The 13,916-nt window shown below is 44.2% G+C and overlaps 1 protein-coding gene across 14 annotated transcripts in view; it reads left to right on the top strand.

Annotated features, from left to right (window-relative positions):
- Fat1 (FAT atypical cadherin 1) overlaps positions 1-13,916 on the top strand; it is a 119,417-nt gene that overhangs the window by 65,643 nt on the left and 39,858 nt on the right. For all 14 annotated transcript variants that reach the window (XR_005494675.2, XM_063275780.1, XM_063275784.1 and 11 more), the window contains 3 exon segments: positions 8,981-9,042; positions 12,071-12,400; positions 12,691-12,901. Coding sequence is in view for 13 of the 14 variants with exons in the window: in XM_063275780.1 (XP_063131850.1) it covers positions 8,981-9,042; positions 12,071-12,400; positions 12,691-12,901 (603 nt within the window). In the remaining variant the exon portion in view is untranslated.

The raw sequence follows: 13,916 nt of genomic DNA, 5'->3' as shown, positions 1-13,916 counted from the left end.
CCTCTAGGTGGCTCTTTGGACACTCTTCCAGTATTTTCTACAGGGTTGTTTCTCAACTACTCCATCATGACTCATGTTATATTGTTTCTATTTCAGTGGTAGCTTAAAGAAGTAAATATAGTATGGCTGGCAGTAATTTTTATAATGACTAAAACAAAACTATTGAAGTAAGAAAATAGAGGAGGATTTATCTTGTTTTGTTTCATTTAGCCTAAAAATGATTATTGTGGTCTACACCGAGATCACCAGAGAACCTTCCCGAGTTCGCTCGTGCTCTGACACCCATACAGCCTGGGACCTGTGGCTCCATCGTGGTACCTGAGACCCATTACATTCACTACACACATTTGAAAAGTACTAGAGTGCTCGGAGCTGCCCCAACCCCTACTTCGGTTGGAGTTCAGTTCTTAGTCAGGGTTTCTGTTCCTGCACAAACATCATGACCAAGAAGCAAGATGGGGAGAAAGGGTTTATTCAACTTACACTTCCACATTGCTGTTCATCACCAAAGGAAGTCAGGACTGGAACTCACATAGGGCAGGAAGGAGGAACTGATGCAGAGGCCATGGAGGGATGCTGCTTTCTGGCTTGCTCAGCTTGACTCTCTTATAGAACCCAGACTACTGGCCCAGGGATGGTACCACCAACAATGGACCCTCCCGCCTTGATCACTACTTGAGAAAATGCCTTACAGCTGGGTCTCGTGGAGGCATTTCCTCAACTGAGGCTCCTTTCTCTGTGACAACTCAAGCTGTGTCAAGTTGACAATAAAACCAGTACAGTTCTGCTGCTTATTGTTGAGCACGGCCATTGACGGTCACTTTACCTTCCCTGGGCCTCATTTTGTCTAATAACAGTCTCAGATAAGGTTTTTTTGTTTGTTTGTTTGTTTGTTTTCGTTTTTGTTTTTTGAGTTGGGATTTCTCTGTTTAACTCTGGTTGTCCTGGAACTCAATTTGTAGACCAGGCTGACCTTGAACTCACAGGTATTTGCCCACTTCTGCCTCCTGAGTACTGTGACTAAAGTACGTGCCACCACTACCTGGGTGGGAATTTTAAAACACTCTCCAATTCTAGGAAATTTGGTTTGTGTGGTTCGACATTATTTTGAAATACAATTCATTTCCTTCCAAGTTGTTTTAACTTACTAGAAAAAGGTGTCTACAGTTTGCCACTGTGGTGGTTTAAAAACATAAAAAGTAGGACTGGAAAGATGGCTCAGTGGTTAAGAGCACTGGCTGCTCTTTAAGAAGTTGTGAATTCAATTCCCAGCAATCACATGATGGCTTACAAATATATATATATATGTGTGTGTGTGTGTGTGTGTGTGTGTGTGTGTTACCTGATGTCTTTCCTGGTGTACATGAAGGCAGCATACTTGTATACATAAAATATATGTATATATTTTATTTATATATCTGTAAGTTTTATTTGTTTGTCAATGGTTGCATAGTTCAGGCTTTAGAAAAACTGTATTGGACTCTTTTCAATCTAAAATTAATTTTCACCCAGTAAATTATTCTCCTACATCTTTTGCTTTGAGCTTTAAAGTATTTTTAAGGCTAAAGTTTCAAGTAAAGTATTTGTTGAAAGTTGAGGATCTCTGCCATAAAGAATTGTGTAATAGATGAAATGAAACGCCCTTTGTGCCCCCTCTCAGCCTCTTCCTGGACCACTTCCCTCCTTTCTCTTTTGACACATTTGCTTTGTAAATATTTCCACATCCTTTTTGTGCAGGCATGTAGCATTTATCCCCGAGGCTCGCAGTAATGTTTGCCTTTTTATTCCTGTAGTTCTTTGTCTAAAAGGTGCTCTGCCACCCAGGCTTTACACCCTACCCTGTGGCTTTCCTGAGGCTGATTATTTTGATTTTCCTTAATGTTTCTGATTCTTAGAATGCTTAGCCTAGAACCGAGGGAAGCACTCATTTATTGTGCTAAAAAGGAAGCAGGGCGTGGTGGGTCGCACCTGTAAAGCCAAGATTCTGGAGGCTGAGGCAAAGGGACACACACACACACACACACACACACACACACACACACACACTGCTGCTTTCCCCATCTCCAACTCAGCTTTTCTTACGTTAAGACAACCCTTGAGTGGAGCCTAATGTGGAGCCCATACAAGTATAAACAGCCTGATTACATATTTGGAAAACGGGGGTAGGGGGAAGCATGGAATTTCTTGAGTTCATATGTAATTCCACAGGTCACTGCACCATTTCTAGGTCAGCAAGTCAAAGGCCTTGAGTTAGGGACCAGTCAGGGCCCTCAGGTTTGGAATTTGCAAGCATTCTGTTGAGTCACTAAGAGAGGCGCCTTCCTGGTTTTTGGCCTAATCAAGCACAGCTGTTAAGAGGCAGAGCCTGGGCCCCCGGGGCAGCTGTAGACGTGATCTGGAGGTCGCTAAGTCTTAGCCTGATTGCTTATGAGGTCTTCTGAGTTGCCTGGAGCTGTCTTTAACTGGGACAAACCTGCTGAAGAAGTTTGTATCTTTACCAAAATCTTGGTTCGTATAATGCCTAGTGGTCAGAGTGCAGCTCCCTCAGCCACCTTTGTAATAAAGCAGCTGCAGTGCCATGGTAACAGCCGTGCTGGTCCCCTGAATGCCATGATATAACAGCCTTGCTGGTCCCCCCGAATGCCACGGCAACAGCCTTGCTGGTCCCTTAGGTGTGACTTGCTTACAGGCACCAGGAAAGGATCTGTGGTAGCTGTCAGTCAAGAAGTCATGTCTTTTGGCCATTCTACAGCTTCCCTTATTTATTTTTTGAAAGCAAACATGAAAGGGAGCTTGCACCGGAAGAGCCACCATAGACTTGACATAGTTAACATTAGGTAAATGCATAGACTCCTCGCCTCTGATCTGTCTTACCATCGAGGGCATGAGCTTTGTGCCTCTTTTAGAGGACATGTTTGGGGAGGCCGTTTTGACAAATCCATTGAGTAATAATGCAAGCATGGCCACTGCCTGTCAACTCAGTTTTCACCTTTAAGCCATCAGAAAAGCCATCAAATGCAGGAAGTGTGTGTTCATAGACAAACTAAGGCTCAGGAGTCGGGTTGGACACAAAGGTGTGGTTTTTAGGTATCGGGCAAAGCTATAAAGTAACGATGGTAAGCTAGGGTTCTTCATCTCCGGCTGAGTCCTGTGAGCCGAGCACTGTGGCCGGGCTATGAGCATTGGAGCACGGGGAGGGGTGGCTCCCACGCCAGAACATTGGGAAACCTTGTGTTTGAAAGGCAGATGTTTATAGGACTTGGATTTGGATAACAGACGTAGTCACCGTTGAGTCAAATCTTTAGATTTTTAACCATAGACGTATTTTGAGTATTGTAGATCATATACTGAGTATTGTAGTACATGTTGGCATGTACTTTGAAGTGAGAGGCCATTTAAAGGAGCAGAAATGACCAGAGCCTTTTTAAGTTATTTAAATTCAGTCTGAAAAACCCACCTCAGTTAGCCTGGCCACATTCCAGCTGCTCAGTGGCTGGGTGCAGCTAGAAGCTACTGTGTCGGGCCATGCGAATTCCAGGGAATTCCAGGCTAAGAGAAACTGCTTCAGGTGTGGCTTTGTAAGGCAGTGCTTTCCAAAGAAGTGGAAAGGGAAGTAAGTAAGATTAGGTGACACCCTGCCCCCACCCCATAACCTTCTGCCACCTGCCTTAAGTCGCTACCTTTTCCTGTTTTTCTTAAAGTAGGACAACAGGGAAATGGTCAAGAATCAGTTTCCTGCCATGCCGGTTTCAGCAGGCGATGGCACACATGCAGGACCTTGTCCTGTCATTTTACAGTTTTTAAATTTCACCTCCTACAGATCTCTAGAACTTGGCTCTTCATTGCCGCTGGACCTTAGTCTTACTCAGAAATCCTGGGTTTGCATCCTGTGGCTGGTCTCTTGTTTGTGATGCTGTCTTAACTAACTACCCTCCTTCCTTCCTTCCTTCCTTCCTCCCTCCCTCCCTCCCTCCCTCCCTTCCTCCCCTCCTTCCTTCTTTGTTTCTTCAAGAGCCTGGGTTTCCTTTTGTTCCCTGTGAGACTCTGCGTGCATGCATGTGTATCTGCATGTGTGCGTGTCTGTCTGTCTGTCTGTGTCACAGGTGTGTGCTGGTTCACTCGCTTGGGCAGGTCCATGTGGAGTTTAATGGAGACTGTCATCGAGTGTCTTCTCATTTTTAACCCTTTACTTGCTTTCTACTTTTAAGGCAGGGCCTTATACTGAGGCTAGGGCTCACAATTTTTTCTAGACTGCCTGGCTAGCAATTCCTGGGGATCTGCCGGTCCCTGTTCCTCCACTGCTTCAGGCGTGCCAGAATGCCAGTTTTTATGTGGGTTTTGGCAGTATGAGTCGCTTTGCCCACAGAGCCATCCCTCCAGGCCTGGTTTCCTTTTAAAATGCAGGCACTGATGGTCTGAGTTGTTAAACTCCCAACTTCCTGAGCAACTTTAGATTTTTAACCACAGACGTATTTTGGTTATTGTAGATCATATATTTATTGTAGCACATGACATGAGAGGCCATTTAAAATTGTTTTGAAAAAGAATTCATCTTCGGAATCGGTAGAAATGGAGATATTAGCTGGTACATAATGTATTTAAAGATCAAAACATAGTCCCTGAACAATTAGTAAGGCCTACAGTCATTTGTATGATGATTACTTGCTATATCAGCTTGCCTTACAGAGCAGGCTATCCCCGAACCTGGGTGGATTTAAAGAACAAAAAGGTCATAATTTAGTTAGGCCTCTCGGCATTGTTGGCCCTCTACTGACTTGAGTGGTGAGCTGTCAGGTGGCTTAGTTAGGGCTGGTCGGTCTTGGATGGAGAAGCTTCCATGTTTGGTGCTTGGCTGTGTGAACGACAGGGATGACTGCAACTTGTAATTGATTAGCCAACCAGAGTCCGGTGCGCTAACTTTAGAGCTCTCATCAGCCCGCACAGCTCTTACTTGTATCAAGTTCTAGTTTCCACCCTTTTGTCTCCGTGGCAAGCATGACACTGTTAGTCACACCTGGGGTCTGAGTGGACAGGACAAAGCCGTTGAAGCAGCAGCAGCAGCTCCATCTAGTCGCCCTGGGATAGGTGCCTGTGCATGCCGTCTACCTCTTGTAGGATGTCCTGAATTAAAGAGTTTAAAGCAAGGTTAACATCGAAGAATTATAGCGAATCTAACGTTCTGCCTTAACTTTCTAACCGTGGGGCGTTGATGTGAAAGACCACAAGTGACTTTTCAAAGGTGATGGTAAGTTTTGGTAAGGTTTGGCATGCTCCTTTAGTCTTGCTTACCCTTACGAGGTAAATTTGTAGATGCTAATTAGTTTGAAGGTAGGAAACCTACCTTCAGCCTGCCCTGTAGGATTTGTGTAGAGGATATATTGTTTTTTTTTCTAGAGCAAGGAAGGAACACTTCTAGTCTTTGTCTCCTTTCTTCTATTTTTAGCTTCAGGGTGCTTGCAGTAAATGACAGTGGACGCGCGGAGCCACCTCCTGCGCCTGTGCGTGCGCCTGCGCGTGCACCTGCTCTTGGCTTTATCTTCTCCTTTAGTTTCTGACTGACTTTTTGACCCACCGGAATGAATAGTGATTAATCGTGGCCATTTCCCCTTTTAAGTTTTGCTGAAGTCACAGTTAAGACTTTACAAAGAGTCGAAATACCATAAACACAGTAATTTATGTGTTCGATGGGAAGTTTAAAAAAAATCGTCATCTGGGTCCCTGGGATCTTGTTAATGAATTACCAGCGACCTCCGAGAAAAATTAACTTCCTTTTAGCTCAGACACCTGACTGACCATTGTGCCCTTTCTATTAAAGTGTGTGTCTTTCTGGGATTCGGGGGAAAACATGGCATACGTATACATTTTTTTAAAAAGAGATGTATAATGCTTTTCCTTGGGAGATTTAATGGCCAGCTCAGATATTGACACTTACAAGGCTAGTTAGCCAGTGAATGTCGTTTTGAAGCAGGTGTTCGTCCAGTGGGGAGGGGGCTGGGCGGGCATCAGCAGGAAGGAGACAGGCAGGCAGGCTGATGAAGTATAAACACAGAACAAGGGCACAGGCCAGGTTGGGCTAGCACCCCAGGGCGTTGTCCTCTCTGTGCTTCATAAAGTATAGCCTGTGAAGGTGGGACACGCCCTAGAGAAGCACTGGCTTTCCTCCCTGCTGCTCTAAGGACTTGGACTTTCTCTTTAGAGTTCATTTTGTATGAAAATTCTGTAGTAAACCCTACTGCACTCCTCTCAGACAAAGGCACCTCTCCTCACACTTCTCCTCACATCTCTCCTCAGACCCAAGCACAGCCTGTGCTGGTGAAGGCTTCCGAGATAGCCATAGAAACCACTGATAGAACTCTTTTGGTGGGAGGGTTGTGACTCTAGGAAAGCTTGGAATTATCATGTACATTGTCTACAAAAAAAAAATATGAAGCACACAGTTTCTTACAGGACCTTGTTGTGGGGTTATATTCTACATTTGGATCACTGCTTTGAAGTGGACATCCCTGGGTGAGAGGCATGACCCACGTATGCCTTGTCCCTCACTGGGTCATTAGCCCTAGGGAACTTAACAGGCTCGGTTTAAAGTGAGAGGGGATGGGAGTTCATTTAAGTAGGTCTTGCAGTTCATTGCACATAAATGGAATCTCTGTTGTCCTGTGCTACTGTGGTGGTGGTGGTGGTGGTGGTGGTGGTGGTGGGAGGCAGGTGGGTAAGGGGATGGAGGGGGGGGTGTTAACAGGAAGCCTGGAGGTTGTTCAAGTAGTTCTAAACTGAAACCTGAAAAGGATCTGGTCAAGTAACTTGGTCTGTCTTGAATTGGTAATGCAGACGTTAAATCCTTTATTAGCACTTTGATGTAAGTGAAGTGTTCATGGAAAATTTCCTGGGTGTTCTTGGTGAAAGCCTGAGTACCAGACAGAAGTTCTTCTTGTGAGCAAGCCAAGCCATTCCCCATGCCGTCTAACCAATTAATGGTGGTGACTATTATGAGAGCATTAGGACAATTAGGTGAAACAAATAAAAGTGATTTCCTATCTTTTTCAGCCATTTTAAACCCAGAGTTGTTTGGGAGTGGGGGATGGCTGGTGAGCCTTTCCTGGAATAGAGGACTATTGAAAGGGAAGCTCTGTGTCACATTGGGCAGTGCTGTCCTGTTGTCCAAGACCAGAAGCATCTTCCCTGAGCTCCAGTCTGTAGGTAGAGTTTGGGAAAAAGCCTAGTGTCCAGCAGTAACGTAGTCTTCTAGTTTTTTGAAAGGCCAGTTGGAAGGTCGAAGTTATCTGAGTAGTTATTTAAGAACAAGAAGCATCACATTAATAAAAATATACATCTGGTATTTACAGCCTTAGAGAAAACATTTTATAATAGCCTTTAACTGCTTCTGGGAAAGTAGTTAGGGATATGGAAGGAATTTAATTATGAGGAAAGCCGGTTTCCTTTTTAAAGCGAATTTTCATTTGATCTTTGAGAATTTTCTATAGCATGATTTGATCATATTCATCTCTCTCCCCTCCGCCCTTCTAGTTTCACATTCTCATTTAAAAGAAAAAAAAATGTCCTACCAAGTCCAATTTATATTCCCATAAGCTTATAGTGTGTGGGACCAAACTCCGGAGAATTATCTGCTCATACAGACTCACACTCTCAAAGGAAGCTCACTTGGCCACCCCTGGAAGCCATTAAGTCAGTAGCTCCATGGTAAGCAGCAGGACCTTGGGAGTTTCATCCTGCAGTGTCACCTGGCCCGGTCGTGTTCACACAGCCCCAGCTGCAAAGCTGGTTGCTGAATTACTGAGCTATTTTCCGGGCAGTACTGGAGTACTGGAGAAGGATGGACCAGCACCCATCCGGCTGAGCGAACTTCACCCGAATGAAATCAGATCTAGCGGGTTCTTACACCGCTCCAGCGCGCCTGACGCTGCAGGTGCTAACTGTACCGAGTGATTTAGTGCAGTGTTTCTCAACCCAAGGTTGCCACCCGTCTGGGGAGTCCAGTGACCCTTTCACAGACCTATCTTAGGACCATCAGAAGACACAGAAATCTGCATTGTAGTTGTTAACAGCAGCAAAATGATGGTTATGAAATAGCAACAAAAATGATTTTATGATTCGGGTTCGCCACGGCATGAGGAACTGTGTTAACGGGTCGCAGGATTAGGAAGGTGGAGAACTGCTGCTTTCCTGGTTAGTGGAGCTCACTTTAGCCGAGCATCCAAATACATTTTAACAACTTCGGCAGTCTCCTTGCTCGTGGTGTATATTGACAGTTCAAGAGACATTAAGGTGAAAGTTAAAGAGAGAGATTGGTGTTTTATTCTAGTTTGATAATATAATCAGAGAAATGGGGCTTCAGGGCCAGCATCGTTTTCTTAATCTCTTATTGTAAATTAACTGACTTGTTGAAGCAACATTACCTGAAACATTTTATCTCTTTTTTAATTATAATTCTTCATTTGAAGATAGATGACCAGAAGATAGTAAGTTATAGGTTTCTTTCTTTTAAAAAAAGATTTATTTTAGGTATATAAATACACCGTAGCTGTCCTCAGACATAACACAAGAGGGTGTCAGATCCCACTTACAGAGTGTGGTTGCTGGGAATTGAACTCAGGACCTCTGGAAGAGCAGCCAGTGCTCTTAAACGCTGAGCCATCTCTCCAGCCCAAGTTATAGGTTTCTAACGCTTCCTTTTTAGCATAGTTATGGAACTGTACTCCTCATCTTATCTCTGGAGCAGGTATTAGAGACACAGGTAAAGATTAAGTTCTGGATAACTTCACTTTGCCTTTAAAATTTTATTCTGACAAAATGTCTTAAGACCAAATGTCTTATGTCATAATAGTTCTGTCCTTTGTCTGGTGTTCCCAAGAAGCATTAGGGCAAGAAAGTACACAGCATTCCTGCAGCTTCTAGGTAAAATAATCAGACATGTTGATGGATGGTATTCTGTTAGGATCAATAAATGTCCCCTGTTTTCCAGGTCTCATCACAACCACATCGAGGAAGCTGGACCGAGAGCAGCAGGATGAACACATTCTGGAAGTAAGTTTTCCTTTATTTCTAATTGCTTTTAAAGCATTTAAGTCGTAAACACCGCGAGAGCACCTCCACTCCTGTCGTCCGCCGTTCATAGCTGCTAATGCTTCATTATGAACCCCCTCCCCCACCTCGATCCATCCTCAGAGAAAAGGAACTCAGTCCTATGTACCTTTCTGAATTTTGTACTTCATTACACGCACCCCTCACACAGACTGACAAATACTTTGGTGACCAAAGGCATTTGAGTTTTATTACAGAAGTGATATTTTTCTCTTACCTTCCCTAGACTTCTCCCGGTTATGCCTTTTAGATGTATCTGTAGATCAGGCCTAACTGTTTAAACTGTGTGCGTTTATTTCCAGGTGGTTTTGCACTCACTTAAAGCCTTGCATTGCTCATGGAGTGGTGCACTTGCATTTATTTGTAACCTAAAGACGTTTTTCTAAAAAGTATCAAAAGTAAAAGAAGGTGGGAGTTGAATGAACATTTCCTCTTTCTAAATATTTTGGTTAATTTAAGATGTTTCTGCACTAACTCGTTTACCCCGTTTTGGTTGGAAGCCAATAGTTTGCAGAATGAAGGTGTGTGTGTGTGTGTGTGTGTGTGTGTGTGTGTGTGTGTGTGTGTGTGTGTGTTTGTTGGGGTTGGGGGGAGGTGGTTTGAAGGAGACAGGTAGCTCGTGGCATGGAGATGAACGGGGGCAGCCACCTTCAGAGACAGGGCACAGCAGAGGAAGCCCGTGCTTCCGAGAACATTTCTCTAAAGTTCACTAGCAGAGCATAGGGTCAGGTGCTTTTGTTGTTTGTGAGCCGACCGTGTGACACATCCAAACTCTTGAACAGTGTGGTTTGTAGAGAAAATTCTAAACGATGACTTGCAATTTCTTTTTAAACAAAACTTACTCCTGCTGTCTATTCAATTTCATCTCTGGTCAAAATAGCCTACGTCATTAGTAAAACACTTCTTTTTAAGCCTGCATGTGCATGTGCCCGCATGCACACGCATAGGCTAGCAGTTGGCTTCAGAGCCCCCGTGTCTTGCTAACAGTAATTCCGACTGGAATTGAGTTTTCATTTACAGATCGTGTGGCTCCCTTGAATTCATTTTCTTCATTACAGAGCAGGGCTTTGAATTTTCATTCAGTTACTACAGAAATTGACCCAAGGAAGGTATGGATGGATACCAAAGAGAGAAAGCACGGGGATGTGCCAAGATTCATTCTCAGGTGACTGCACGCTCCCCTGGTCACCCCATCCCTCTGGTTGTAACTTCAGGTTTCACAGCAGTTCTATACTTAGTGTAGAGTCCCGTTTCACAGGGAGTGTCAGAAGCAGCCCTAAGACACATAAGTGTGGAGGTAAATATTAAAAAAAAAAGGCGGAAACTTTTATCCCGCACTACCACCAACCAGTACCTGTAGGGCCACGTGGCACTGAGGGGTATCTTGCACTCTCTCTAGTGCCGGCACCTATGGGACTGCATGGCACTGCCGGGTACTTTATCTCAGCAGCTCCACGATGCCCCCAAGTACTCTTTGACCCAGGTGGTCTGCGGGCCATCCACGCTGGTCTCTAGTGATAGTTCGGGCACCCATGGGGCCAAATGGAACTTACCATAGCTTATCTCTGATTAGTATGTCTCCTGGCAGCTCTCTGCTATCTGCGAACTCTCTGATCCCAGCCACCCAGTAAAATCAAGACTCAACAAACTGCAACCCAACAATCAGATTTACCTGTTAAATTCTCAATCCATAATCCATCCACACAGTAAACTCACAACCAATTGAGAACGACATAAACATCTCACCTACATAAGACAAATTGACCTGTAGAAATGCATCCTTTAAGAAATATTCATAACAACCTGTGTCTATGTAGAGATGCATGGTGAGGATCATTTACGTCTGCCTACATGTTGTTGTTTTTTCCTTTCTGCCTCTCCCTTTCCTTCTAAAACCTCTGTTCCTTCTCATCCAATGACAGGCCCCGTCTTACCTTGTGTCTGCCTTCACCTGCATAGCAACATCAACCTACACATAAGGCTTTGCAGACAGTGCTAAGGCATTGACGGGAAAGATGGGGAGGCACTTGTGCACATGCCGTGTGTGTGTGTGTGTGTGTGTGTGTGTCATTCTTTGGTGTCTTTATTTGAAGACCAACTGGTGTCAGTCCGACTGCCCTGGAGAGGAATGTATATTACTTCAGACTTCAGACGTTGGAAAAGCTATTTGCTGACACTAAACTAAATGAAACCTTCGATGCATAGTGTTGGGTTACAGTTCCCCTCCTGTACTGGTCACCTGACACGTGACAGTCAGGAAGTGTTCAGAGCAGCCAGCATTAAAACAGTAATCTTGTTTTATCCTGAAAAGCTTAGGAAGATAATAAACCTTGTGCTTCTGTGTACAAAAGCAACTGTTATTTTTCTGAATCCTCCTGACAAGTCCCTCAGTGATATATTCACGCTTTTATTACAACTACCGAGTTTCCAAAAGAACAGACTTTCATGAAAAATTTTAGTCTCTCAATGTTCTCAATATCTTCAGTTAATATAGAAGGAGGTGGAGCTTTACTGACGGAAGTCATGACGAGGGCCAGTATTGTTCACACATGCAGCTGTAAATGTGAACTTTGAAGGGCGATGCTGACGCAGGCGTAGGCAGTAGCATCGTATCAGACACCTGAGCGCATGAAGCCAGTTACCTCACATGGCTTTTTTGTTTTTCCTGAAAACCTTATGTGACGCAGTAGGCTTACGTGTTTGTCCCTCTTCTTAAGCATTTCACATAGTGTGAGAAACTATCAATATTGTGGTTAGTATTCAAACATGTAATATTTAAATTTGTAATACTTCACAAAAAAACCCTTAAAAATGGCAGTCTTTCAATATGGCATGTGGGGACTTTGTGTTTAAATGCACAAAGGGAATTTTTTTTAAGAGTGCTTAAAAAATATTCAACATCTTTTATTGACCTAAAGCACTCAGTTTTTGATACTCCAACATGCTGATGTCTCTTACCTTTACACCCCAGGTTACTGTGACAGACAATGGTGTACCTCCCAGATCCACCATTGCCAGGGTCATTGTGAAAATCCTGGATGAGAACGACAACAGGCCTCAGTTCCTTCAGAAGTTTTATAAAATCAGGCTCCCGGAGCGAGAAAAAGCTGATGGAGACCGGAGCGCGAAGCGCGAGCCTCTCTACCGAGTCATAGCCGCAGATAAGGATGAAGGGCCCAATGCCGAGCTCTCCTACAGCATCGAGGAAGGGAACGAGCACGGCCGGTTTTCCATTGAACCCAAGACAGGAGTGGTCTCATCCAAAAAGTTCTCTGCGGCTGGAGAATACGACATTCTTTCTGTGAGTCGGATTTCTCTCCTGCCTTTCTGCAAACCTTGTCATTAGATTCTTCTTTCTCTCTGTTGAGAAAGTGACTTCAGGGTTGTAACCTGACAGACAGAGCTGGACATTTGGGAAGTGCGGGCTTAAACAAGGATGGCCATGAAACTCAATCTGTAGTAAGCGTACACTGCATTCAGACACAAGTTTGGAGTATCAGACACTTTTAGGCAATCAAACCAGTCTTGGATTCAGTTAGCCGATGTAATGTGTGATCTGCTGTTTTTTTCTCCTCTGTTCATATTTAATAGATTAAGGCAATTGACAATGGGCGCCCCCAGAAGTCATCGACCACCAGACTCCATATTGAGTGGATCTCCAAACCCAAGCCGTCCTTGGAGCCGATTTCGTTTGAGGAATCGGTTTTCTCGTTTACTGTAATGGAGAGTGATCCGGTGGCTCACATGATCGGCGTGATCTCCGTTGAGCCTCCTGGCATGCCTCTGTGGTTTGACATCATCGGTACGTGCTGCTCATGGCTCTCGTCATCCTTGTGTGGGTTACCGATAACCTGATGTGGCTTTCTCATTTTTGTTCACATGTTAGAATGTAAATCTGAGAAAGATCTATAGGTGAAGAATTTCCTTACACTGCAGTGGTTTGACATCAGCAAAAGTTCTCACAACATATATTAAAATAAGTACTTCTGGGTGCAGAGAAGCGGTCCAGCAGACGAGAGAACTGGTGACTCTTCCAGAGGGGCCCAGCTTGAATTCCAGAACCCACATGACAGCTTACAATCTATAACACCAATTCCAGGGAGCATGATGCCTCCTCCTGGCCTTCAGGGTCACTGCATGCCTATGGGGTGGATGTCTGCAGATTAACACACAATGGGAAAACAGCCGTACACATAAAAATTTCAAAAGAATAAACATGAAATAGCTGTCACGTCAATTAACACCTTTACAAAATTCTTTCTTGGACATACACAGGTAATTTTAGGAACTTAAATGGTTTGGACCAGTTTCTCATGCTTGCCCTCTCCCTCTCCCTCTTCCTGTTCCCTTCTCTCTTCTTTCCCCTTTCTCTCTGTCTCTCTCTCTCTCTGTCTCTCTCTCTTTCTCTCTCTCTCTCTCTCACACACACACACACGCTACTGTTTGCGACTGTATGAAATCTCTACTGTTGACTACAGCTTCTGAGTACTGTGTACCTCACTTTTCAGGAAGCTTCACCCTCTTCTAAGATATACATGCTCCAGTCAGCATTTTTGTTATTTAGTGAACTCACGCTTACTCAGTTTACTCTTTAAGAGGCTGCAGTACAGCTCAAAGCTCACATGATCCCTGCACTTCCCACCCACTTAGACAAGCAAGCTCTCCACCTCGACGCCGCACACTTGGCCTTGTTTTTAATTTTTTAATCTTGAGACAGGGTTTTGCTAAGTTGCTCAGGGTGGCTTCAAACTTGCCAACACTTCTGCCTCAGCCTCCTAAGTTAGCTGGGATCGTGAGCATGGGCTACAGAGACTAGC

This window comes from Rattus norvegicus, chromosome 16 (assembly GCF_036323735.1).
Source record: "Rattus norvegicus strain BN/NHsdMcwi chromosome 16, GRCr8, whole genome shotgun sequence".
In the NCBI taxonomy this organism is placed as follows: Eukaryota; Metazoa; Chordata; class Mammalia; order Rodentia; family Muridae; genus Rattus; species Rattus norvegicus.
This window is presented reverse-complemented; position numbering and strand designations above follow the sequence as displayed.